This window comes from Somniosus microcephalus, chromosome 4 (genome assembly GCF_052327205.1).
Source record: "Somniosus microcephalus isolate GS21.2 chromosome 4, FLI_Smic_1.0, whole genome shotgun sequence".
Lineage (NCBI taxonomy): Eukaryota > Metazoa > Chordata > Chondrichthyes > Squaliformes > Somniosidae > Somniosus > Somniosus microcephalus.
The window spans coordinates 73568051-73592004 of NC_140990.1; the positions used below are offsets into that span (position 1 = coordinate 73568051).

General features: G+C 49.8%; 1 protein-coding gene and 1 pseudogene across 1 annotated transcript; one reads left to right on the forward strand and one right to left on the reverse strand.

Annotated features, from left to right (window-relative positions):
- LOC147119225 (uncharacterized) overlaps positions 1-20924 on the reverse strand; it is a 106917-nt pseudogene extending 85993 nt beyond the window's left edge.
- On the forward strand, positions 5363-8597 carry LOC147119228 (uncharacterized). The gene is made up of 2 exons (XM_085984912.1): positions 5363-5443; positions 7564-8597. Exon 2 carries the CDS (start codon positions 7818-7820, stop codon positions 8487-8489), a length of 672 nt encoding a protein of 223 aa, XP_085841038.1. The 5' UTR covers positions 5363-5443; positions 7564-7817; the 3' UTR covers positions 8490-8597.
- Positions 20925-23954: the final 3030 nt, after the last annotated feature.

Consider the following 23954-nt stretch of genomic DNA (forward strand, 5'->3'; position numbering starts at 1 on the left):
CACCCCTACTCTCCAACTCCCCTCACCCCAACTCCTCTTTCACCCCCACTCTCCAACCCTCAACGCAACTCCTCTTTCACCCCTACTCTCCAACCCCCCTCACCCCAACTCCTCTTTCACCCCTACTCCCCAACCCCACTCACCCCAACTCCTCTTTCACCCCTACTCTCCAACCCCCCTCACCCCAACTCCTCTTTCACCCCTACTCTCCAACTCCCCTCACCCCAACTCCTCTTGCACCCCAACTCCTCTTTCACCCCTACTCTCCAACCCCCTCACCCCAACTCCTCTTTCACCCCTACGCTCCAACCCCCCCTCACCCCAACTCCTCTTTCACCCCTACTCTCCAACCCCCCACACCCCAACTCCTTTCACCCCTACTCTCCAACCCCCTCACCCCAACTCCTCTTACACCCCTACTCTCCAACCCCCCTCACCCCAACTCCTCTTACACCCCTACTCTCCAACCCCTCTCTCATCAGCCATTGACTTCAATGGAATGAACACTGACAATTTATATCAGTCAGGATTTGAAAAGTATTTACAAATGATTCTAGCAGTTCTTCTTTGTTCTGTCCACTCGAGGAGTGTGTTAACAGACTTTCTCCTGTGAATATAGAGCTGGAGTATTGGGCCGTGATATGTTTACTTGTTCATCTTGTTGACTCTAAATATTGAGCCTTGTAGTTTCAGACACCAGATAATCAAGCTCACAGCAACAGATTGTCTTTTACTGACTTTATTAACAGCACTGCAAAGATACAGACAGAGTATAGTTACCCGATCCGGAGAACAGGGATAATACAGTGGATTCAGAGCTCTCTTCTCCCCAGGTCTGTTCTAACAAGCTGCGACTACACTGGTGATATTTATATTTAACTTGTTTACTACATTATTGATCTGGACCTGCCCAAACCAGAACCACAAGGATATCTGTGATTGTTCTGACTGTGACCACAAGGCTGTGTCACTATCACACACACACACCGTTTCCTTCTTTCACATCTCCATACACAGACCATCTCTTTACACATCCCCTTTCTACACAATTACAGCCGACATGAGCAAGGACGTGAGGCTCATTAAAAGACACACTCATTTCATGACGGCAAAGGTTACACTGGGACAAATCTTCAGTTATTTCCATTACAGGCACAATGCAGAGTAAAGATGAGACTTGCATTTATACAGCCTCTTTCATGTCCTCAGGACGTCCCAAAACACTTTACAGCCAATGAAGTACTTTTGAAGCGTAGTCACTGTTGTAATGTAGAAAACGCGGCAGCCAATTTGTGCACAGCAAGCTCCCACAAACAGCAATGTGATAATGACCAGATAATCTGTTTTATTTTAGTGATAAATATTGGCCAGTACACCAGAGATCACTCCCATGCTCTTCTTCTCAATAGTGCCATGGGATCCTTTCCACCTGAGAGCAGACGGGGCCTCGGTTTAATGTTTCATCTGAAAGACGGCACTTCCGACAGTGCCGCACTCCCTCAGTACTGTACAGGAGCGTCAGCCTAGGTTCTTGTGCTCAAGTCTCTGGGCTGGGACTTGAACCCACAACCTTCTGACTCAGAGGCGAGAGTGCTGCCCACTGAGCCAAGGCTGGTACAGCAGCACCTCAACACTGCCTCATCACCCTGCAAGCTTCTGTTCAATAGATTTGCTGAATAAATTTAAAACCAGGTTCTGATGCTCTATTCACACATCGAAGGTGAGAGAGATGCTGTGGGTCACACGCTAAGCCCAGTAGCTGAAAGTGATTAACAGACTGGGTTTTGTGTTTAGTGATCCCGGACGTGTTACCGATACCTTCCCTGGATACCAAGGCTAGGAGAGGCACTCTGGAGATATGGGGAGCTGGGACTTGTCCATGAGAGTAACCAAAGGTCTGAGAACTGAAATAATCTAGAGTTAGAAAGGAGAAAAGGTCCAAAATGTAACAGTCGGTAACAGGACATCAATTAGTCTCTGATCTTAGAGAAATAACAAACACAACACAGTGGGCCAGAAATTCAGTGGGCTTTGCGCCCAGTTACTGCCCAAAGAGGGCTTCTGCGCAAGTGTAAGAGGGTGCGCCGATATTCAGCGCTGCGGTAATGGCGGCGGTAGCCGGTAGCGCTGCGCCGACACCGATGACGTCATCGGTGTGCGCAGTGCCCCGGTTCCGCCCCGCTTCCGGCCCAAACCCCATATTTAGTTGCGGCCGCCTCTTCTGCAGCGGCCGCAAACAGCGATTGAAAAACGGGGCCGTACTGCTGCGCTACTGGGGCGCTTTAAGGTGGAGGTGCGGCCGGCCGCTTTTTCAGCGGCCGCCTGCCACCCCCCCCCCGCGGCATTGCCGGCTGCTTTCCGCGAGCCCGGCACTTCTGCTTGGTGCCAGGCTCATTTGCCGGCACAATCCAGCGGCGATCTCGCTGTTGCAGGCACCTCCACCTTAAGAGGAGGAGGCCTGCAGTACCGCAGCCTGCCGCACCGCATCGGGTGGCGCAGCGGCACTTAGAGCGCAGAAATTCAGTTTCAGCGCCCCAAGCGGGGGCGGGCACACCCTGGAATAGCGCCCGGTTCCGACTTGGGGCGCAAAAGCCGAATATCTGACGGGCGCACCTGGCTCCGCGCGCAGCGCTAACTTTTGGGCGTTAGCCTGCTGGCGGGCCTTAACTGAATTTCTAGGCCAGGGTGTGTTTACACCAAAAGTGCCTTCGTTGACATAGATCCAGAAACTTAAACTCCAGCCCAGTTATAGGGTTAAATAACATTGGTAGAAACAAACATAGGATGTGATTAACAGCAAAATCCTACCCCTGCAGTCACTCATGAACTTGCTGGTGTCTCACCAGGTAAGATGATTGAGTGAATCCCTTCCCACACACGGAACAGGTGAACGGATTCTCCCTAGTGTGAACTCGCTGGTGTGTCCGCAGGTTGGATGACTGAGTGAATTCCTTCCCACACACGGAGCAGGTGAACGGCCTCTCCCCACTGTGAACTCGCTGGTGTGTCAGCAGGCTGGTTGAATGATTGAATTCCTTCCCACACACAGGGTAGGTGAACAGCCTCTCTCCACTGTGAGTGCGTTGGTGGGTCTTGAGACTGGATGATAGAGTGAATCCCTTCCCACACACGGAGCAGGTGAATGGCCTCTCCCCAGTGTGAACCCGTTGGTGTGTCTGGAGATTGGATGACTGCGTAAATCCCTTTCCACACACGGAGCAGGTGAATGTCCTCTCCCCAGTGTGAACCCGTTGGTGCTGAATGAGGCGAGTTGACTGCCTGAAGCTCTTCTCGCAGTGAGCGCAACTAAACAGTCTCTCATCAGTGTGAACAAGCTGATGTTTAATAAATTCGGCAGAGATTTTAAAGCATTTCCCACAGTCAGAGCATTTAAAAGGTCTCTCATCAGTGTGAACTCGTTGGTGTAAATGGAGGCTGGATGACAGAGTGAATCCCTTCCCCCACACGGAGCAGATGAATGGACTCTCCCCGGTGTGACTGCGTCGATGAGTTTTCAGTTTAGACAGGGAACTGAATCCCTTCCCTTCCCACAGTCCCCACATTTCCACAGTTTCTCCGTGGTGCGGGTGTCCTTGAGTCTCTCCAGGTTGGACGATCAGTTGAAGCCTCGTCCACACACACAACACGTGTACGGTTTCTCCCCGCTGTGAATGGTGCAATGTTTTTTCAGGCTGTGTAACTGGTTAAAGCTCTTTCCACAGTCAGTGCACTGGAACACTCTCACTCGGGTGTGTGTGTCTCGGTGCTTTTCCAGTCACACTGATGTTTGAAATCTTTTCCCACAGACAGCACCGACAAACATTTCTCCTTCCACATTCAAAGGCCGATGATATTCGGGTCCTTATGAATGGAGTGACTCTGTCAGATCTTCATGTGATGTTTGGTTTGAGTTTGCGGTGTGTAAATGCTGCCCTTCTCACAGCCTGTAAAAGGAGTTTACAAAAGCCATCACTGTGAGTGCAGGATAGAAATTGATAAGATTCTCTCCTCTTAGAATAAGGGGCTGCCCTTTCAAAACTGAGATGAGAAACTTCTTCACTCAGAGGGTAGTAAATCTATGGAATTTGCTACCCCAGAGCTGTGGAAGCTGCAACATTAAATAAATTTAAAACGTAGACAGTTTCCTAGCTGATAAGGGAATTAGGGGTTACGGGGAACGGGCAGGGAAGTGGACGTGAGTCTAGGTTCGGATCAGCCATGATCCTATTAAATGGCGGAGCAGGCCCGAGGGGCCGTATGGCCTACTCCTGCTCCTTATGTTCCTGGCCAAGGGGGCCACGCATGCGCCCTGCTGCCCCCTGAGCCTCTCAAAATGGCGGCCATTAATCGGGCCTGTCACCGGGAGAAAGCCCCGCAGCTGCCGCCCCGCTCGGGGCAAACGCCCGGCCCGGAGGCTCTTGGTTGGGGCCTGTGGCTCACCCCGGGTGTTTGTGAAGCGGATAATGTTGAGTGTTTTAATAACGGGGCCTGGGGCCGCACTCGGGGTGTGAGCGGCCCGCGTCCCCCCGGGGTTCATGACCCCGCTCCCTGAGCTTGAGGTGTGAGCGTCCTGCGTCCCCCCGGGGTTCATGAACCCGCTCCCTGAGCTTGAGGTGTGAGCAGCCCGCGTCCCCCCGGGGTTCATGACCCCGCTCCCTGAGCTCGGGGTGTGAGCGGCCCGCGTCCCCCCCGGGGTTCATGACCCCGCTCCCTGAGCTCGGGGTGTGAGCGGCCCGCGTCCCCCCGGGGTTCATGAACCCGCTCCCTCAGCTCGGGGTGTGAGCTGCCCGCGTCCCCCCGGGGTTCATGAACCCGCTCCCTGAGCTCGGGGTGTGAGCGGCCCGCGCCCCCCCGGGGTTCATGACCCCGCTCCCTCAGCTCGGGGTGTGAGCGGCCCCCGTCCCCCCGGGGTTCATGAACCCGCTCCCTGAGCTCGGGGTGTGAGCGGCCCGCGTCCCCCCGGGGTTCATGACCCCGCTCCCTCAGCTCGGGGTGTGAGCGGCCCGCGCCCCCCCGGGGTTCACGAACCCGCTCCCTGAGCTCGGGGTGTGAGCGGCCCGCGTCCCCCCGGGGATCATGAACCCGCTCGCTGAGCTCGGGGTGTGAAAGGCCCGCGTCCCCCCAGGGTTCATGAACCCGCTCGGGGTGTGAGCGGCCCGCGGCCCGCGTCCCCCCGGGGTTCATGAACCCGCTCCCTGAGCGCTCTCACCTGATGTGTCAGCGGCTGCTGCCAAGGTCCGCGCATGCTCAGCTAACACTGCTCGGGTGATTGACGGGAGCTCCGGACCAATAGGAAGAGCGGGGGCGGTGCTGGAGGACCGAGCGGGCGGCGGGTCCTCCAACTAATCGGAGCGGGTGAGGGGCGGGGCCTGACCTTTAAGCCGGAACAACAGATGATGAGTTGAGCATGCGCGGGCCTTGGTAGCAGCCGCTGACACATCAGGTGAGAGAGCTCAGGGAGCGGGTTCATGAACCCCGGGGGGACGCGGGCCGCTCACACCCTGAGCTCAGGGAGCGGGTTCGTGAACCCCGGGGGGACGCGGGCCGCTCACACCCCGAGCTCAGGGAGCGGGTTCATGAACCCCGGGGGGACGCGGGCTGCTCACACCCCGAGCTCAGGGAGCGGGTTCATGAAGCCCGGGGGGACGCGGGCTGCTCACACCCCGAGCTCAGGGAGTGGGTTCATGAAGCCCGGGGGGACGCGGGCTGCTCACACCCCGAGCTCAGGGAGCGGGTTCATGAACCCCGGGGGGACGCGAGCTGCTCACACCCCGAGCTCAGGGAGCGGGTTCATGAAGCCCGGGGGGACGCGGGCTGCTCACACCCCGAGTACGGCCCCAGGCCCCATTATTAAAACACTCAACATTATCCGCCCGCCGCTTCCCGTTTTCTCCCGATACGCTCAGCAAAGGGGCCCCGCGCCAAACTCTGGGACAGACAGGAAATCAGGGAGCGTGTGTAAATGGAGGAGAAATGGAGACTGGTCAGGGAGCGTCTGTAAATGGAGGAGAAATGGGGACTGGTCAGGGAGCGTCTGTAAATGGAGGAGAAATGGTGACTGGTCAGGGAGCGTCTGTAAATGGAGGAGAAATGGTGACTAGTCAGGGAGCGTCTGTAAATGGAGGAGAAATGGTGACTGGTCAGGGAGCGTCTGTAAATGGAGGAGAAATCGTGACTGGTCAGGGAGCATCTGTAAATGGAGGAGAAATGGGGACTGGTCAGGGAGCATCTGTAAATGAAGGTGAAATTACTCAGAAATTTGGGGGGTTGGTTTGTGTGAACAAATGTATCAGTGATTTTATTGAGACTCTGTGTTCCAACTCCTGTAAATACTGGCTGTAAAGGGGCCGGACTCTCAGGAGGCTCCACACCGTTGGCTACTTGTGTGTCAGTGATCTCCCATCAGATTAATGTGCTTCTGCTGTGTGTGTGTTTACTAAAGTGCCCGAAGCCCTCACTGTAACACTCTCACATAGCCCACCTGCAGTGTAATGTCCGTGCTGTGTGCTTCCTGTTGAATATACCCCTGATCCCTGGCTCTCCTGTTGCACCAACTCGGTCTAATGGGACAAGAAGTGCCAGCTCAAGAGATGCCCAAATCAGGGACGGAATGAAAGGTTCAGACATGTGGAATGTTAATCTTACACAATGCGTGAGATGCTGAGCACCTGCCCAACATTTCACCACCACACCTTTCAAATAGTTTCATCAATCTCTCCTGCTCTGAAACCTTTGATTCGGGCCGGGGGTCCGGTCCCCAGAGGGACTGCACATTCGGTCTAATTCCCAGAGAGTTGATACATAGATGGGGCACACAGGTCACACATTGGACAGCAACTGATGAGTGCAGAACTGAACCCAGCCAGAGTCAGCACCTTCAGCGGAGGAGAGGAAGGGGAACCAGTTGAGTGTAGAACTGAACCCAGCCAGAGTCAGCGCCTTCAGGGGAGGAGAGAGAGGGGAAACAGTGAGTGTAGAACTGGAGTCAGCACCTTCAGGGGAGGAGAGGGAGGGGAACCAGTGAGTGTAGAACTGAACCCAGCCAGAGTCAGCAGCTTCAGGGGAGTAGCGGGAGGGGAACCAGTGAGTGTAGAACTGAACCCAGCCAGAGTCAACAGCTTCAGGGGAGGAGAGGGAGGGGAACCAGTGAGTGTAGAACTGAACCCAGCCAGAGTCAGCACCTTCAGGGGAGGAGAGGGATGGGAACCAGTGAGTGTGGAACAACCCAGCCAGAGTCAGCACCTTCAGGGGAGGAGAGGGAGAGGAACCAGTGAGTGCAGAACTGAACCCAGCCAGAGTCAGCACCTTCAGGGGAGGAGAGGGAGAGGAACCAGTGAATGTAGAACTGAACCCAGCCAGAGTCAACAGCTGCAGGGCAGGGAGAAAATTTGACTGACAGGAAAAATGTTGGAGACGGCACAGGAAGGAGCGAGAGTCTGTGGGATGGGAATTTACAGCTTTGGGGAAGAAGAGAGGAAAGCATGTTCCACAGCAACTAGAATTGCCTGTCCTGAATTTCGATCCTGTACTTACGGTGATTACTTGTGTAACTTCCCTTTACAGGATATTAGAAGGGGAGGATTTGCAGGCGGGAAACTTAAACCAAACATCACGTCAAGACCTGCCAGTCACTCAATTCATCAGGACCTAAATATAATTGGCCTTTGAATGTGGAAAGAGAAATGTTTGACTCAATCTTTACACAACCTGAAAAACTTCGCACCATTCACAGCGGGGAGAAACCGTACACGTGTTCAGTGTGTGGATGAGGCTTCAACTGATCATCCAACCTGGAGAGACACAAGGACACCCGCACCATGGAGAGACACAAGGGCACCCGCACCATGGAGAAACCGTGGAAATGTGGGGCTTGTGGGAAGGGATTCAATTACCCGTCTGAGCTGGAAATGCATCGTCGCACTCACACTGGGGAGAGGCCATTCACCTGCTCCGTGTGTGGGAAGGGATTCACTCAGTCATCCTACCTGCGGACACACCGGCGAGTTCACACTGGGGAGAGGCCGTTCACCTGCTCAGAGTGTGGGAAGGGATTCAGTCAGTCATCCCATCTTCTGAGGCACCATCGTATTCACACAGAGGAGAGGACTTTTAAATGTTCTGACTGTGATCTGAAGTATAAAAGCAAAACTGATCTGCAGAACCACCAACGCACTCACACTGGGGAGAAACCATTCACCTGTTCCGTGTGTGGAAAGAGATTCACTCAGTCATCCACCCTGCTGACACACCAGCGAGTTCACACTGGGGAGAGGCCATTCACCTGCTCTGAATGTGGGAAGGGATTCACTTTGTCATCAAAGCTGTTTAATCACCAGCGAGTTCACACTGGGGAGAGGCCGTTCACCTGCTCCATTTGTGGGAAGGGATTCACTCAGTCATACAACCTGCTGAGACACCAGCAAGTTCACGATCGACTACAGAGGTTGGATTCTGCTGTTATTGCTGCTGTTAACCACATCCAGGACTGAATCATGTTCACTCTGACAGTTGGGGTTTGTTTCTGCTGATGTTAATAACCCCTATAACTGGAGATTAATATTTTGAATAAATATGTAATAAATCAGCTTTGTTTCAAACACAGTGTGTCGAATATTTAATTTCTTTATGATACGAGAAGACGCATAGAGTCATAGAGTTATACAGCACAGGAAGAGGCCCTTTGGCCCATCGTGTCCATGCTGGCCATCAAGCCCTGTCTATTCTAATCCCATTTTCCAGCACTTGGTCCGTAGCCTTGTATGCTATGGCGTTTCAAGTGCCCATCTAAATGCTTCTTGAATGTTGTGAGGGTTCCTGCCTCTACCACCCTTTCAGGCAGTGAGTTCCAGATTCCAACCACCCTCTGGGTGAAAAAGTTTTTCCTCAAATCTCCTCTAAACCTCCTGCCCCATACCTTGAAACTATGCCCCCTGGTTATTGACCCCTCTACTAAGGGGAAAAGTTCATTTCTATCTACCCTATCTATGCCCCTCATAATCTTGTACACCTCAATCAGGTCCCCCCTCAGCCTTCTCTGCTCAAAGGAAAACAACCCCAGCCTGTCCAGTCTCTCTTCATAGCTGAAGCGCTCCAGCCCAGGTAATATCCTGGTGAATCTCCTCTGCAACCTCTCCAATGCAATCACATCCTTCCTATAGTGTGGCGACCAGAACTGCACACAGTATTCCAGCTGTGGCGTAGCTAGCGTTTAGTAAAGCTCCATCATAACCTCCCTGCTCTTACATTCTATGCCTCAGCTAATGAAGGCAAGTATCCCATATGCCTTTTTAACCACCTTATCTACCTGTCCTGCTGCCTTCAGGGACCAATGTACATGCACAGAAATGTCACTCTGATCCTCTGTCCTTCTGAGGATCCTACCATTAATTGTGTATTGCCTTGTCTTGTTAGTCCTCCCAAAATGCATCACCTCACACTTTCAGGGTTAGATTCCATTTGCCACTGTTCTGCCCATCTGACCAACACATCTATATCGTCCTGTAGCCTGAGGCTTCCCTCCTCGCTATTTACCACTCCACCAATTTTCGTGTCATCTGCGAACTTACTGATCATATCTCCTACATTCCTATCTAAATCATTAATGTACACCACAAACAGCAAAGGACCCAGCACTGTTCCCTGCGGTACACCACTGGACACAGGCTTCCAGTCACAAAAACAACCTTCGACCATCACCCTCTGCCTCCTGCCACTAAGCCAATTTTGGATCCAATGTGCCAAATTACCCTGGATCCCATGGGCTCTTACCTTCTTGACCAGTTTACCATGTGGGACTTTGTCAAAAGCCTTACTGAAGTCCATGTAGACTGCATCAACTGCACTACCCTCATCCACACACCTAGTCACCCCCTCGAAAAATTCAATCAAATTGGTTGGACATGATCTCCCCCTGACAAAGCCATGCTGACTATCCTTGATTATTCCTTGCCTCTCCAAGTGGAGACTAATTCTGTTCCTCAGAATTGTTTCCAATAACTTCCCTACCACTGATGTTAGGCACACTGGCCTGTAATTCCCTGGTTTATCCCTACTACCCTTTTTGAACAATGGTACTACGTTAGCTGTTCTCCAGTCCTCTGGGACCTCCCCTGTGGCCAGAGAGGTTCTGAAAATTTCTGTCAGAGCCCCTGCAATCTCCTCCCTTGCCTCACACAACAGCCTGGGATACATCTCGTCTGGGCCTGGGGATTTATCTACTTTTAAGCCGTCTAAAATCGCTAGTACCTCCTCCCTCTCGATACTAATTTGTTCAAGTATATCACAATCTCCCTGCCTGATTTCTATGCCTACATCGTCCTTCTCCATAGTGAATACAGATGCAAATTATTCATTTAAAACCTCACCTATATCTTCCGGCTCTACACACAGATTGACACTTTGGTCCCTAATCGGCCCTACTCTTTCCCTGGTTATCCTCTTGCCCTTAATATACTTATAATACACCTTGGGATTTTCCTTTATTTTGCCCACCTGTGTTTTTTCATGCCCCCTCTTCGCTCTCCTAATTTCTTTTTTAAGTAGCCCCCTGCACTTTCTATACTCCTCTAGGGCTTCCACTGGTTTTAGTCCATTGTATCTGCCAAAAGCCTCCCTTTTTAAGAAGTAGGAGCAGGAGTAGGCCACACGGCCCCTCGGGCCTGCTCCGCCATTCAATAGGATCATGGCTGATCCGAACTTAGACTCACGTCCACTTCCCTGCCCTCTCCCCGTAACCCCTTATTCCCTTATCAGCTAGGAAACTGTATATCTCCGTTTTAAATTTATTTAATGTCACAGCTTCCACAACTCTCTGGGGTAGTAAATTCCATAGATTTATTACCCTCTGAGTGAAGAAGTTTCTCCTCATCTCAGTTTTGAAAGGGCAGCCCCTTATTCTAAGATTATGCCCCCTAGTTCTAGTCTCACCCATCAGTGGAAACATCCTCACCGCATCCACCCGATCAAGCCCCCTCACAATCTTATATGTTTCGATAAGATCGCCTCTCATTCTTCTGAATTCCAGTGAGTAGAGGCCCAACCTACTCAACCTTTCCTCATAAGTCAACCCCCTCATCTCCGGAATCAACCGAGTGAACCTTCTCTGAACTGCCTCGAGAGCAAGTATATCTTTTCTTAAATATGGAAACCAAAACTGTACGCAGTATTCCAGGTGTGGTCTCACCAGTACCCTGTATAACTGCAGCAAGACGTCCCTGCTTTTATACTCCATCCCCTTGGCAATAAAAGCCAAGATTCCATTGGCCTTCCTGATCACCTGCTGTACCTACACACTAACCTTCTGTGTTTCATGCACCAGAACCCCCAGATCCCTTTGTACTGTAACACTTTGCAGTTTCTCTCCATTTAGATAATAACTTGCTCTTTGATTTTTTCTGCCAAAGTGCATAACCTCACACTTTCCAACATTATATTCCATCTGCCAAAATTTTGCCCACTCACTTAGCCTGTCTATGTCCTTTTGCAGGTTTTTTATGTCCTCCTCACTCACTGCTGTCCCTCCTATCTTTGTATCATCGGCAAACTTGGATACGTTGCACTCGGTCCCTTCCTCCAAATCGTTAATATAGATTGTAAAGAGTTGGGGTCCCAGCACCGACCCCTGCGGAACACCACTAGTTACTGATTGCCAACCAGAGAATGAACCATTTATCCCAACTCTCTGTTTTCTGTTTGATAGCCAATCCTCCACCCACGCCAGTACACTGCCCCCAATCCCGTGATTTTTTTATCTTGTGCAGTAATCTTTTTTGTGGCACCTTGTCAAATGCCTTTTGGAAGTCCAAATACACCACATCCACTGGTTCCCCTTTATCCACCCTGTTTGTTACGTCCTCAAAGAATTCGAGCAAGTTTGTCAAACACAACTTCCCCTTCGTAAAACCATGCTGACTCTGTCCGATTAAATTATGCTTATTCAAATGCTCTGATACTGTTTCCTTAATAATGGACTCCAACATTTTACCAACCACAGATGTTAAGCTAACTGGTCTATAGTTTCCAGCCTTTTGTCTGCCTCCCTTTTTAAATAAGGGCGTTACATTAGCAGTTTTCCAATCTGCTGGGACCTTTCCTGAATCCAGGGAGTTTTGGAAAATTACCACCAATGCATCCACAATCCCTACTGCTACTTCTCTCAAGACCCTACGATGTAAGCCATCAGGTCCAGGGGATTTATCCACCTTTAGTCCCATTATCTTACCGAGTACCACCTCCTTATTGATTTTAATCATGTTTAGCTCCTCCCCCCCATAGCCCCCTGTTTGTCCAGTGTTGGGACATTTTTAGTGTCCTCTACTGTAAAGACTGATACAAAATATTTGTTCAGCATTTCTGCCATCTCCATGTTCCCCACCACTAATTTCCCGGTCCCATCCTCTAAGGGCCCAACATTCACTTTAGCCACCCTTTTTCTTTTTATATAACTGTAGAAACTCTTGCTATCTGTTCTTATATTTTTTGCTAGTTTACTTTCATAATCTATCTTCCCTTTCTTAATTAATCTTTTAGTTATTCTTTGCTGGCTTTTAAATGCTTTCCAATCTTCTATCCTCCCACTAGATTTGGCTACTTTATATGCCCTTGTTTTCAGTCGGATACTATCCTTTATTACTTTACTTAGCCACGGATGGCTGTCTTTTTTTTTACGCCCCTTTTTCCTCACTGCAATATATTTTTCTTGAAAGTTGTGAAATATCTCCTTGAATGTACACCACAGCCCATGTACCGTCTTACACTTTAATCTATTTTCCCAGTCCATTTTAGTCAACTCTGCTCTCATACCTTCATAGTCTCCTTTATTTAAGCTTATTACGCTGGTTTGAGATCCAACTCTCTCACCCTCCAACTGAATTTGGAATTCAACCATGTTATGGTCACTCGTTCCAAGGGGATCCGTTACTAGGACATTTTCTTTTAATCCTGTCTCATTACACAGAACCAGATCTAAGATTGCCTGCCCCCTGGTTGGTTCAGTTACATACTGCTCAAGGAACCCGTCCCTAATGCACTCTATGAACTCTTCCTCAAGGCTGCCATGCCCAATTTGATTTGTCCAGTCAATATGAAAGCTAAAATCCCCCATGATTATAGCTGTTCCCTTATTACAAGCCCCAACTATTTCCTGATTTATACTCCGACCAACAGAGTTGCAACTGTTAGGAGGCCTATAGACTGTGCCCACTAGTGACTTTTTCCCCTTATTATTCCTTATCTCCACCCAAACTGTTTCACTATCCTGATCCTTTGACCCAATATCATTTCTCACTATTGCAGTGATTCCATCCTTTATTAACATAGCCACCCCACCTCCCTTTCCTTCCTGTCTGTCCTTCATAATTGTCAAATACCCCTGGATGTTTAGTTCCCAGTCATGGTCACCTTGCAGCCATGTTCCTGTAATGGCCACCAGATCATACTCATGTGTAGTTATTTGTACTGTCAACTCGTCTATTTTTTTCCTAATCCATTCTTGTATATCCCTTGACATCCAGGGTTCCCTGGGCTTGTTGGTCCCACCCTTGACCTTTACAGGAACATGTTGGTGTTGTACTCTCTCTATTTCCTTTCTGAAAGACTCCCATTGCTCTGATGTGGATTTTCCTACAAGTAGCTGATCCCAGTCCATTTTGGCCAGATCCTGCCTTATCATATTAAAATTGGCCTTCCCCCAAATTAGAAGCTTTATTTCCGGTCCATCTTTGTCCTTTTCCATGACTATCTTTAATCTCACCGAATTATGGTCACTATCACCAAAATGCTCTCCTACTGACAAATCTACCGCTTGCCTGGCTACATTCCCTAGAATTAGGTCCAGTACCGCTCCCTCACTTGTATGACTTTCTACATGCTGGCTCAAAAAGCTCTCCTGGATGCACTTTAAGAATTCCGCACCCTCTAAGCCTTTCACACTCTGACTATCCCAGTTAATATTGTGGAAGTTGAAATCCCCCACTATTATTATCCTATTATTTCTACACTGCTCTGAGATTTGCATACATATCTGTTCCTCTATCTCCCCCTGAATGTTTGGGGGCCTATAATACACTCCCAGCAAAGTGCTTGCCCCCTTTTTGTTTTTAAGTTCTACCCATATGGCCTCATTAAAGGAACCTGCTAAGATATCATCCCTCCTTACAGCAGTAATTGACTCCTTGATTAATATTGCGACACCCCCTCCTCTTTTACACCCCCCTCTGTCTCGCCTGAAGATTCTATACCCCGGAATATTGAGCTGCCAGTCTTGCCCCTCCCTCAACCATGTCTCTGTGATAGCAACAATATCATACTCCCATGTGCACATCAACACCTTCAATTCATCTGCCTTACTCGCAAGACTCCTTGCATTAAAATAAATGCCATCCAGCCTTGCCATACTCCCTTGTGCCGTTACATATTTGCTCTGCCTTCCAGGCTGACTTGTTTTTTCCTCTATATTTGGCTGTGCATCACCCCCTACTATAGCTCCATTCTGTATCCCATCCCCCTGCCAAGTTAGTTTAACCCCCCCCCAACAGTACTAGCAAACCTCCCCACAAGGATGTTGGCCCCGTTCTGTTTCAGTTGCAACCCGTCCGACTTGTACAGGTCCCACCATCCCCAGAAGCAGACCCAGTGACCCAGGAAACTAAAGCCCTCCCTCCTGCACCAACTCTTTAGCCACACATTCATCTGCTCTATCCTCCTATTCCTATACTCACTAGCAGCATCTTCTTCCTCGGTAAAGACAGATACAAAGTACTCATTTAGTACCTCAGCCATGCCCTCTGTCTCCATGCATTTAGTCTAATTTTTGATTCCGAATCAGCCCCACCCTTACTACCCGTTTACTATTTATATGCCTATTGAAGGCTTTTGGATTCCTTTTTATGTTAGCTGCCAGTCTATTCTCATTCTCCCTCTTTGCCCCTCTTATTTCCTTTTTCACTTCCCCTCTGAACTTTCTGTATTCAGCCTGGTTCTCACTTGTATTCTCAACCTGACATCTGTCATATGCCCTTTTTTCTGCTTTATCTTAATCTCTATCTCTTTCATCATCCAGGGAGCTCTGGCTTTGGTTGCCCTATCTTTCCCCCTCGTGGGAATGTACCTCAACTGTTCCTGAACCATCTCCTCTTCAAAGGTAGCCCATTGTTCAATGTAAGTTTTGCCTGCCAATCTTTGATTCCAATTTATCCAGGCCAGATCCATTCTTAACCCATTGAAATTGTCCCTCCTTTTTAAAATTCATTTATGGGATGTGGGCATTGCTGGCAAGGCCAGCATTTATTGCCCATCTATAATTGCCCTTGAGAAAGTGGTGGCGAGCTGCCTTCTTGAACCGCTGCAGTCCGTGTGGTGAAGGTCCTCCCACAATGCTGTTAGGTAGGGAGTTCCAGGATTTTGACCCAGTGATGATGAAGGAACGGCAATATACTTCTAAGTCAGGATAGTGTGTGATTTGGAGTGGAACTTGGAGGTGGTGGTGTTCCCATGCGCCTGCTGCCCTTGTACTTCTAGGTGGAAGAGGTCGCGCGTTTGAGAGGTGCTGCCGAAGAAGCCTTGGCGAGTTGCTGCAGTGCATCTTGTAGGGAACGGTAGCGTAGTGGTAATGTCACTGGGCTAGTAATCCAAAGGCGTGGACTAATAATCCAGAGATATGAATTCAAGCTCCACCACAGCAACTGGGGAATTTAAAATTCAGTTAATTAAATAAATCTGGAATTTAAAAAAAGTATCAATAATGGTAACCATGAAACTATTGGATTGTCATAAAAAGCCACCTGATTTGCTGATGTCCTTTAGGGCAGGAAATCTGCTGTCCTTACCTGGTCTGGCCTATATGTGACTCCAGACCCACAGCAATGTGTTTGACTCCTCTGAAATGGCCTAGCAAGTCACTCAGTTGTAACAAACTGCTGCAGGAGTGTTTCAGCCAGTGGAGTATACCCATTGGCTTCAGTTTTACTCGGGCTCCTTGATGCCACACTCGGTCACATGCTGCCTTGATGTCAAGGGCAGTCACTCTCACCTCACTGCTGGAATTCAGCTCCTTTGTCCATGTTTGGACCAAGGCAGTAATGAGCTGAGTGGTCTTGGTGGAACCTAAACTGGGCATCAGTGAGCAGGCTATTGGTGAGTAAGTGCCGCTTGATAGCACTGTCGATGACACCTTCCATCACTTTGCTGATGATTGAGTGTAGACTGATGGGGTGGTAATTGGCCGGATTTGATTTGTCCTGCTTTTTATGGACAGGACAGACCTGGGCAGTTTTTCACATTGTCGGATCGATGCCAGTGTTGTAGCTGTACTGGAACAGCTTGGCTAGAGGCGCGGCTAACTCTGCAGCACAAGTTTTTAGCACGATAGCTGGGATGTTGTCGGGACCCATTGCCTTTGCTGTATCCAGTGCGCTCAGCCGTTTCTTGATATCACGTGGAGTGAATCGAATTGGCTGAAGACTGGCTTCTGTGATGGGGGGGACCTCAGGAGGAGGCCGATATGGATCATCCACTTGGCACATCTGACTGAAGATGGTTGCAAACGCTTCAGCCTTGTCTTTTGCACTCACGTGCTGGGCTCCACCATCATTGAGAATGGGGATATTCATGGAGCCTCCTCCTCCCGTTAGTTGTTTAATGGTCCACCACCATTCATGACTGGATGTGGCAGGACTGCAGAGCTTTGATCTGATCCATTGATTGTGGGATCGCTTAGCTCTGTTTATAGTATACTGCTTCTGCTGTTTAGCATGCATGTAGTCCTGTGTTGCAGCTTCCCCAGGTTGGCACCTCATTTGTAGGTACGCCTGGTGCTGCTCCTGACATGCTCTTCTGCACTCCTTATTTAACCAGGGTCGGTCCCCTGGCTTGGTGGTAATGGTAGAGTGAGGGATATGCAGGGCCATGAGGTTACAGATTGTGGTGGAACACAATTCTGCTGCTGCTGATGGCCCACAGCGCCTCATGGATGCCCACTTTTGAGCTGCTAGATCTGTTCTGAATCTATCCCATTTAGCATGGTGGTAGTGCCACACAACACGATGGAGGGTATCCTCAGTGTGAAGATGGGACTTCATCTCCACAATGACTGTGGTCACTGCTACCAATGCTATCATCGACAGATGCATCTGCGACTGGTAGATTGGTGAGGACGAGGTGAGTTGGGTTTTCCCTCGTGTTGGTTCTCTCATCACCTGTCGCAGGCCCAGACTGGCAGCTATGTCCTTCAGGACTCGGCCAGCTCGGTCAGTAGTGGTGCTACCGAGCCACTCTTGGTGATGGACATTGAAGTCCCCCACCCAGAGTACATTCTGTACCCTTGCTACTCTCAGTGCTTCTTCCAAGTGGTGTTCAACATGGAGGAGTACTGATTCATCAGCTGAGGGAGGGCGGTAGGTGGTAATCAGCAGGAGGTTTCCTTGCCCTTGCTTGACCTGAAGCCATGAGACTTCATGGGGTCCGGAGTCAATGTTGAGGACTCCCAGGGCCACACCTCCACGACTGTATACCACTGTGCCGCCACCCCTGGTGGATCTGTCCTGTTGGTGGGACAGGACATACCCAGGGATGGTGATGGAGGAGTTCAGGACATTGGCTGAAAGGTATAATTCTGTGAGTATGACTATGTCAGGCTGTTGCTTGACTAGTCTGTGGGACAGCTCTCCCAGTTTTGGCACAAGTGCCCAGATGTTGGTGAGGAGGACTTTGCAGGGTTGACTGGGCTGGGTGTGCCGTTACCGTGTCCATAGCCGGTGCCGAGGTCGATGCTGGTTGGTCCGTCCGGTTTCATTCTTATTATGTTTCGTAGCGGTTAGTTACAGCTGAGTGCCTCACTGGGCCATTTCAGGGGGCAGTTAAGTGTCAACCACATTGCTGTGGGTCTGGAGTCACATATAGGCCAGATTTCCTTCCCTGAAGGACATTAGTGAACCAGATGAGTTTATACGACAATCCAATAGTTTCATGGTTACCATTATTGATACTAACTTTTTATTCCAGATTTATTTAATTACCTGAATTTAAATTCCCCAGCTGCCGTGGTGGGATTTGAAATAATCTAGAGTAAGAAAACGCCCAAAAATGGAACAGTCGGTAACAGAACATCAATGAGTCTTCTCTTATCATGGAGAAATCAAATATTCAAAACACTGTGTTTGAAACAAAGATGATTTATTACATATTTATACAGAATATTAATCTCCAGTTATAGCGGTTATTAACATAGAAATATAGAAGATAGGAGCAGGAGTAGGCCATTCGGCCCTTCGAGCCTGCTCCACCATTCAATGAGATCATGGCTGATCATCCAATTTCAGTACCCTGTCCCTGCCTTCGCCCCATATCCCTTGATCCCTTTAGCCTTAAGAAATATATCCAACTCCTTCCTGAATATATTTAATGAATTGGCCTTCACTGCCTTCTGTGGTAGAGAATTCAACAGGTTCACCACTCTCTGGGTGAAGAAATTCCTCCTCATCTCTGTCCTAAATGGCTTACTCCTTATCCTTAGACTGTGACCCCTGGTTCTGGACTCCCCGGACATCAGGAACATACTTCCTGCATCCAGTCTGTCCAGTACTGTTAGAATTTTATAAGTTTCAATGAATTCCCCTCTCATTCTTCTAAACTCCAGCAAGTATAAGCCCAATCGACCCAATCTCTCCTCATACGTCATTCCTGCCATCCCAGGTATCAGTCTGGTCAATCTTCGCTGCAGTCCCTCCATGGCAAGAACATCCTTCCTCAGATAAGGCGACCAAAACTGCACACAATACTCAAGGTGTGGTCTCACCAAGGCCCTGTACAACTGCAGCAAGACATCCTTGCTCCTGTACTCGAATCCTCTCGCTACGAAGGCCAACATACCATTTGCCTTCTTAACCGCCTGCTGCACCTGCATGCTTACCTTCAGTGACTGGTGCACAAGGACACCCAGGTCTCGTTGCATTTTCCCTTCTCCCAATCTATTGCCATTCAGATAATAATCTGTCTTCCTGTTTTTGCCACCAAAGTGGATAACCTTGCATTTATCCACATTATACTGCATCTGCCATGCATCTGCCCAATCACCCAACCTGTCCAAATCATACTGGAGTTTCTCGACATCCTCCTCACAGCACACACGCCCACCCAGCTTTGTGTCGCCTGCAAACTTGGAGATATTACATCTAGTTCCCTCGTCTAGATCATTTATATATTTTGTGAATAGCTGGGGTCCTAGGACCGATCCCTGCGGTACCCCACTAGTCACTGCCTGCCACTCGGAAAAAGACCCGTTTATTCCAACTCTTTGCTTCCTGTCTGCCAACCAGTTCTCTATCCAAGTCAGTACCTTGCCCCCAATCCCATGTGCCTTAACTTTACACACTAATCTCTTATGCGGGACCTTATCGAAAGCCTTCTGAAAGTCCAAATACATCACATTCACTGAAAGAGAGTGGCTGGGACACATTTCTAACAGGCCTCAAGATTAACCCTCACGGCGACTTTGCTGTCAGTGAAGAGAGACGATAGAGACCAAAGTGCCGTTTGCCCCTCTCAGTGTGGCCCTGAAGGACTGTGTCCAGGCTGAAGTTCTGTTCCCGCCATACGACCCTCCCCCAGATTGTCCTTTCTGAGCTCCAGCCAGGTGATGCTAAACACTCAGTTGGGAAAGAAGAAAATCTACAACAATGTGTTTAAAACAAAGCTGATTTATCTGACATTTATAAAAGAAAGACTTGTATTTCTATCGCGCCTTTCATGACCTCAGGACATCCCAAAGCACTTTACAGGCAATGAAGTACTTTTCAATTGTAGTCACTGTTGTAATGTAGGAAATGTGGCAGCCAATTTGTATACAACAAGTTCCTACAAAAATCAACGTGATAATGACCAGGTAATCTTGTTTTTTTTGTTATGTTGATTGAAGGATAAATATTGACCAGGACACCGGGGATAACTCCCCTGCTCTTCTTCGAAATAGTGCCATGGGATATTTTACGTCCACCTGAGAGAGCAGACAGGGCCTCGGTTTAACGTCTCTGGAATATTATCCAGAATATTAAATTCCAGCCCAGTTATAGGGGTTATTAACATCAGCAGAAACAAACCCCAACTGTCAGAATGAACACGGTTCAATCCTGGATGTGATTAACAGCAACAATAACAGCAGAATCCAACCCCTGCAGTCACTTGTGAACTCGCTGGTGTCTCAGCAGGTTGGATGAATCAGTGAATCTCTTCCCACACACAGAGCAAGTGAACGGCCTCTCCCCAGTGTGAACATGCTGGTGTTTCAGTAGTTGGGATGAATGGGCGAATCCCTTCCCAGTGTGAACTCGCTGGTGTGTCTGCAGATCCTTTTTGCTTTTAAAGCACTTCTCGCAGTCAGAACATTTAAAAGGTCTCTCATCAGTGTGAACAAGCTGGTGTTTAGTGAGCTGGGATGACTGAGTGAATCGCTTCCCACACACGGAGCAGGTGAACGGTCTCTCCCCAGTATGGGTGCGCTGGTGTACAGTGAGGTCAGATGATCGCCTGAACCCAGTCCCACATTGAGAGCACCTGAACGGTCTCTCGTCAGTGTGAACACGTTGATGGCATGTCAGTTCCCTGGAAGTTTTATAGCACTTCCCGCAGTCCGGGCATTTAAAAGGTCTCTTGTCTGTGTGAACTCACCGGTGTTTCAGCAGGGCAGAGGAAAGAGTGCATCCCTTCCCACACTCGGGCCAGGTGAACAGTGTCTCCCCGGTGTGACTGCGTCGATGAATTTCCAGCTCAAATGGGTAACTGAATCCCTTCCCACAGTCTCCACATTTACACGGTTTCTCCCCGGTGTGACTGCGCTTGTGTCTCGACAGGCCAGATGATCGACTGAAGCCTCGTCCACATTGAGAACACGTGTATGGGTTCTCCCCGTTGTGAACGGTGCTGCTTGCTTCCATGTTCAAAGGCTAATGACATTCAGGTCCCAATGAATCGAGTGACTCTGTCAGATCTTGTTTGCTTGAGTTTCCCGTCTTCAAATCCTCCCTTTCTAATATCCTGTAAAATGAATTTAAAACAGGAAAAAGGGAGCGTGAGAGAGAACACACAAAAACACAAAGGCAGGTTGTGAAATTGAGCTCAATGAATCTGGTCATTTGTGGGGTCGGCACCAGAAAAAAGTGACTATGAAAGCTGCTGGATTGTCGTAAAAACCCAACTGGTTCACTAATGTGCTTCAGGGAAGGGAACCTGCCACCTGGTCTGGGCCTACACAAGACTCTGGCCACCATGTGAGGAGAGAGAGAGAAATGTGGGAGTGGGAGGGGTCGAAGGAGAGAGACTTTATGTATCTGCAGCTCGACAACAACTTTGACAAAAGCTCCCAAACCTGCAACCTCCCGCTCGTAGAAGGACAAGGGAAGCAGGTTCATGGGAACACAATCACCACCAAGTTCCCCTCCAAGTCACTCACCATCCTGACTTGGACAAATATCACCGTTCGTTGCTGAGTCAAAATCTGGTAACACCTAGCATTGTGGGAGTATCTTCACCACACGGACTGCAGCGGTTCAAGAAGAAGGCCCACCATCACCTTCTCAACGGGACACTGGGGATTGGCAATAGATGCTGGCCTTGCTAGCGATGCCCATATCCCAAGAATTAATTAAAAAAACCTGTATGTAAAACGGATTAAAAGCCTTTACAGAAATACTTGTTCCTAAAACAATAATCTTTTACATTGTAGGGACAGAGTCTGCTTAACAATCTAATCTCCCCCAGAATCCACCTCCCTTGACAGTCTCACATTGGAAATTGTTGGGTCCTCCTGGGCTCAGACGTACTGGGGGTTAAACCCAGCAGCTTCTCCTCCATCTCCACTCCAGCTCAAACTGAAGCAACAAAAAGACCTACACAGGCGGCCAGGAACCGACTTCCATCAGCCTGCAATAAAACTCTTCCCCACAGCCTCTGACTAATGGCAGCCACAGCACCCACAATTCCCTGCGCCCCAGAAACCGCTCTGATTCTGATTGAGTTTTTTGATGAGGTAACAGAGAGGGTTGATGAGGGTAATGCGGTTAATGTGGTGTACATGGATTTCCAAAAGGTGTTTGACAAGTGCCACATAATGAGCTTGCCAGCAAAGTTGAAGCCCATGGAATAAAAGGGACAGTGGCAGCATGGATACAAAATTGGTTAAGTGACAGAAAACATAGAAACATAGAAACGTAGAAGATAGGAGCAGGAGTAGGCCATTCGGCCCCTCGAGCCTGCTCCGCCATTCAATGTGATCATGGCTGATCATCCAAATTCAGTACCTGGTCCCTGCTTTCTCCCCATACCCCTTGATCCCTTTAGCCTTAAGAAATATATCCAACTCCTTCTTGAATATATTTAATGTATTGGCCTCTACTGCCTTCTGTGGTAGAGAATTCCACAGGTTCACCACTCTCTGGATGAAGAAATTCCTCCTCATTTCTATCCTAAATGGCTTACCCCTTATCCTTAGACTGTGACCCCTGGTTCTGGACTCCCCGACCATCGGGAACATCCTTCCTGCATCTAGTCTGTCCAGTCCTGTCAGAATTTTATAAGTTTCAATGAGATCCCCTCTCATTCTTCTAAACTCCAGCGAGTACAAGCCGAATCGACACAATTTCTCCTCATACGTCATTCCTGCCATCCCAGGTATCAGCCTGGTCAATCTTCGCTGCACTCCTTCCATGGCAAGAACATCCTTCCTCAGATAAGGCGACCAAAACTGCACACAATACTCAAGATGTGGTCTCACCAAGGCCCTGTACAACTGCAGCAAGACATCCTTGTTCCTGTACTCAAACCCTCTTGCTATGGGGTCAGGAGGTCATCCCCCTCACCGCTATCAACCAGCGACCCAGCAGGCTGGGACTTTTTTTCCAGGTCCTGGACCAAGTCGAGCAGATCCCGGGGGATGGCCTGAATGTTCCCGGTGGGCTCAGCCTCGATGGTCTCGCCCGCCCCAGTCTCCAGGGTGCTCGACATGGCAGGAGTTGTTGATTCCGGATTTATGAGTTCCGCGGGGAGTTCCGCGGCCCCACCCCTCCCCCACGAGCAGGGTCTCGTCCCCGACCCCAGGAGGCACAGCTGGGAAAGACTCTACTGTCGTGCCCTCCCGGGGGACAGGCAGCTCCTGACGAACGCTATTAGCGGTGACGGTGGGAGGGGCGCAACATCCGTGGCAAGCGATGACTTCACTTGTGAGGAGGGACCTCGCTCCTCCTGGCCCTTCTCCTCTTCCTCCTCCCCCTCAGACTCATGCCTCCTTTTTCCCCCGAAGGGAACTGGAGGCTGGGAGACCCCCATGTCTTCCGAGGACACCCCCTCCGCCCCTCCCTCCCCCGCCCCCGTGCTGAACAGGGTTTTCTTTGGGTTCCTTGGGCCCGAGGCCGGCCGCAGGTCCTGGTTGTTCCACCTCAGTGGTTATGATCATGGCCCCGGGCACGAGGACCCCCCCCCACTTTTGAGTTCCGTGGCTATTTCTGCCAGGTACGCGGAGGTGAGCTCCCGAAGCTCGTCACTGTCTCGCTCCACGAGGGGACCCGCCCAAAGGTGTTTTGTCTTTTTCTTTGACTTTCTCCCTGCCAGACGCTCTCCCTCCCCGCCCCCCCATCCGGAGGCCATGATGGTGTTGGCCCCCGGCGCCACCCACGCATCGGGAGTCATGGACGCGCGGCCAGTATCAGAGGGAGGAGCGGCGGCGGTGCCAGCCTCGGCCGCCTCAGATGTTCCGGTGGCCTTGGAGACGGGGCAGTTCTCCTATGTGCCCCACCCCCTTACAGGCATGGCAACGCACCTCATCCAACATCCAATAGATGCGATAGGCGGTCCCCGCGTAGCAGACGATAAACACGCCTTCGGTTTCCTCCTCCCGCACCAGCTGAAAGAAGAGCTGGCGCCGGAAGATAAAGACGTGCCGGAGGCTGGCCTCCCTGCAGCCGAACGGGATC

Coding starts and splice junctions, on each gene's coding strand:
- LOC147119228 (XM_085984912.1), top strand. CDS start 7,818: ATGGAGAGACACAAGGGCACCCGCACCATGGAGAAACCGTGGAAATGT.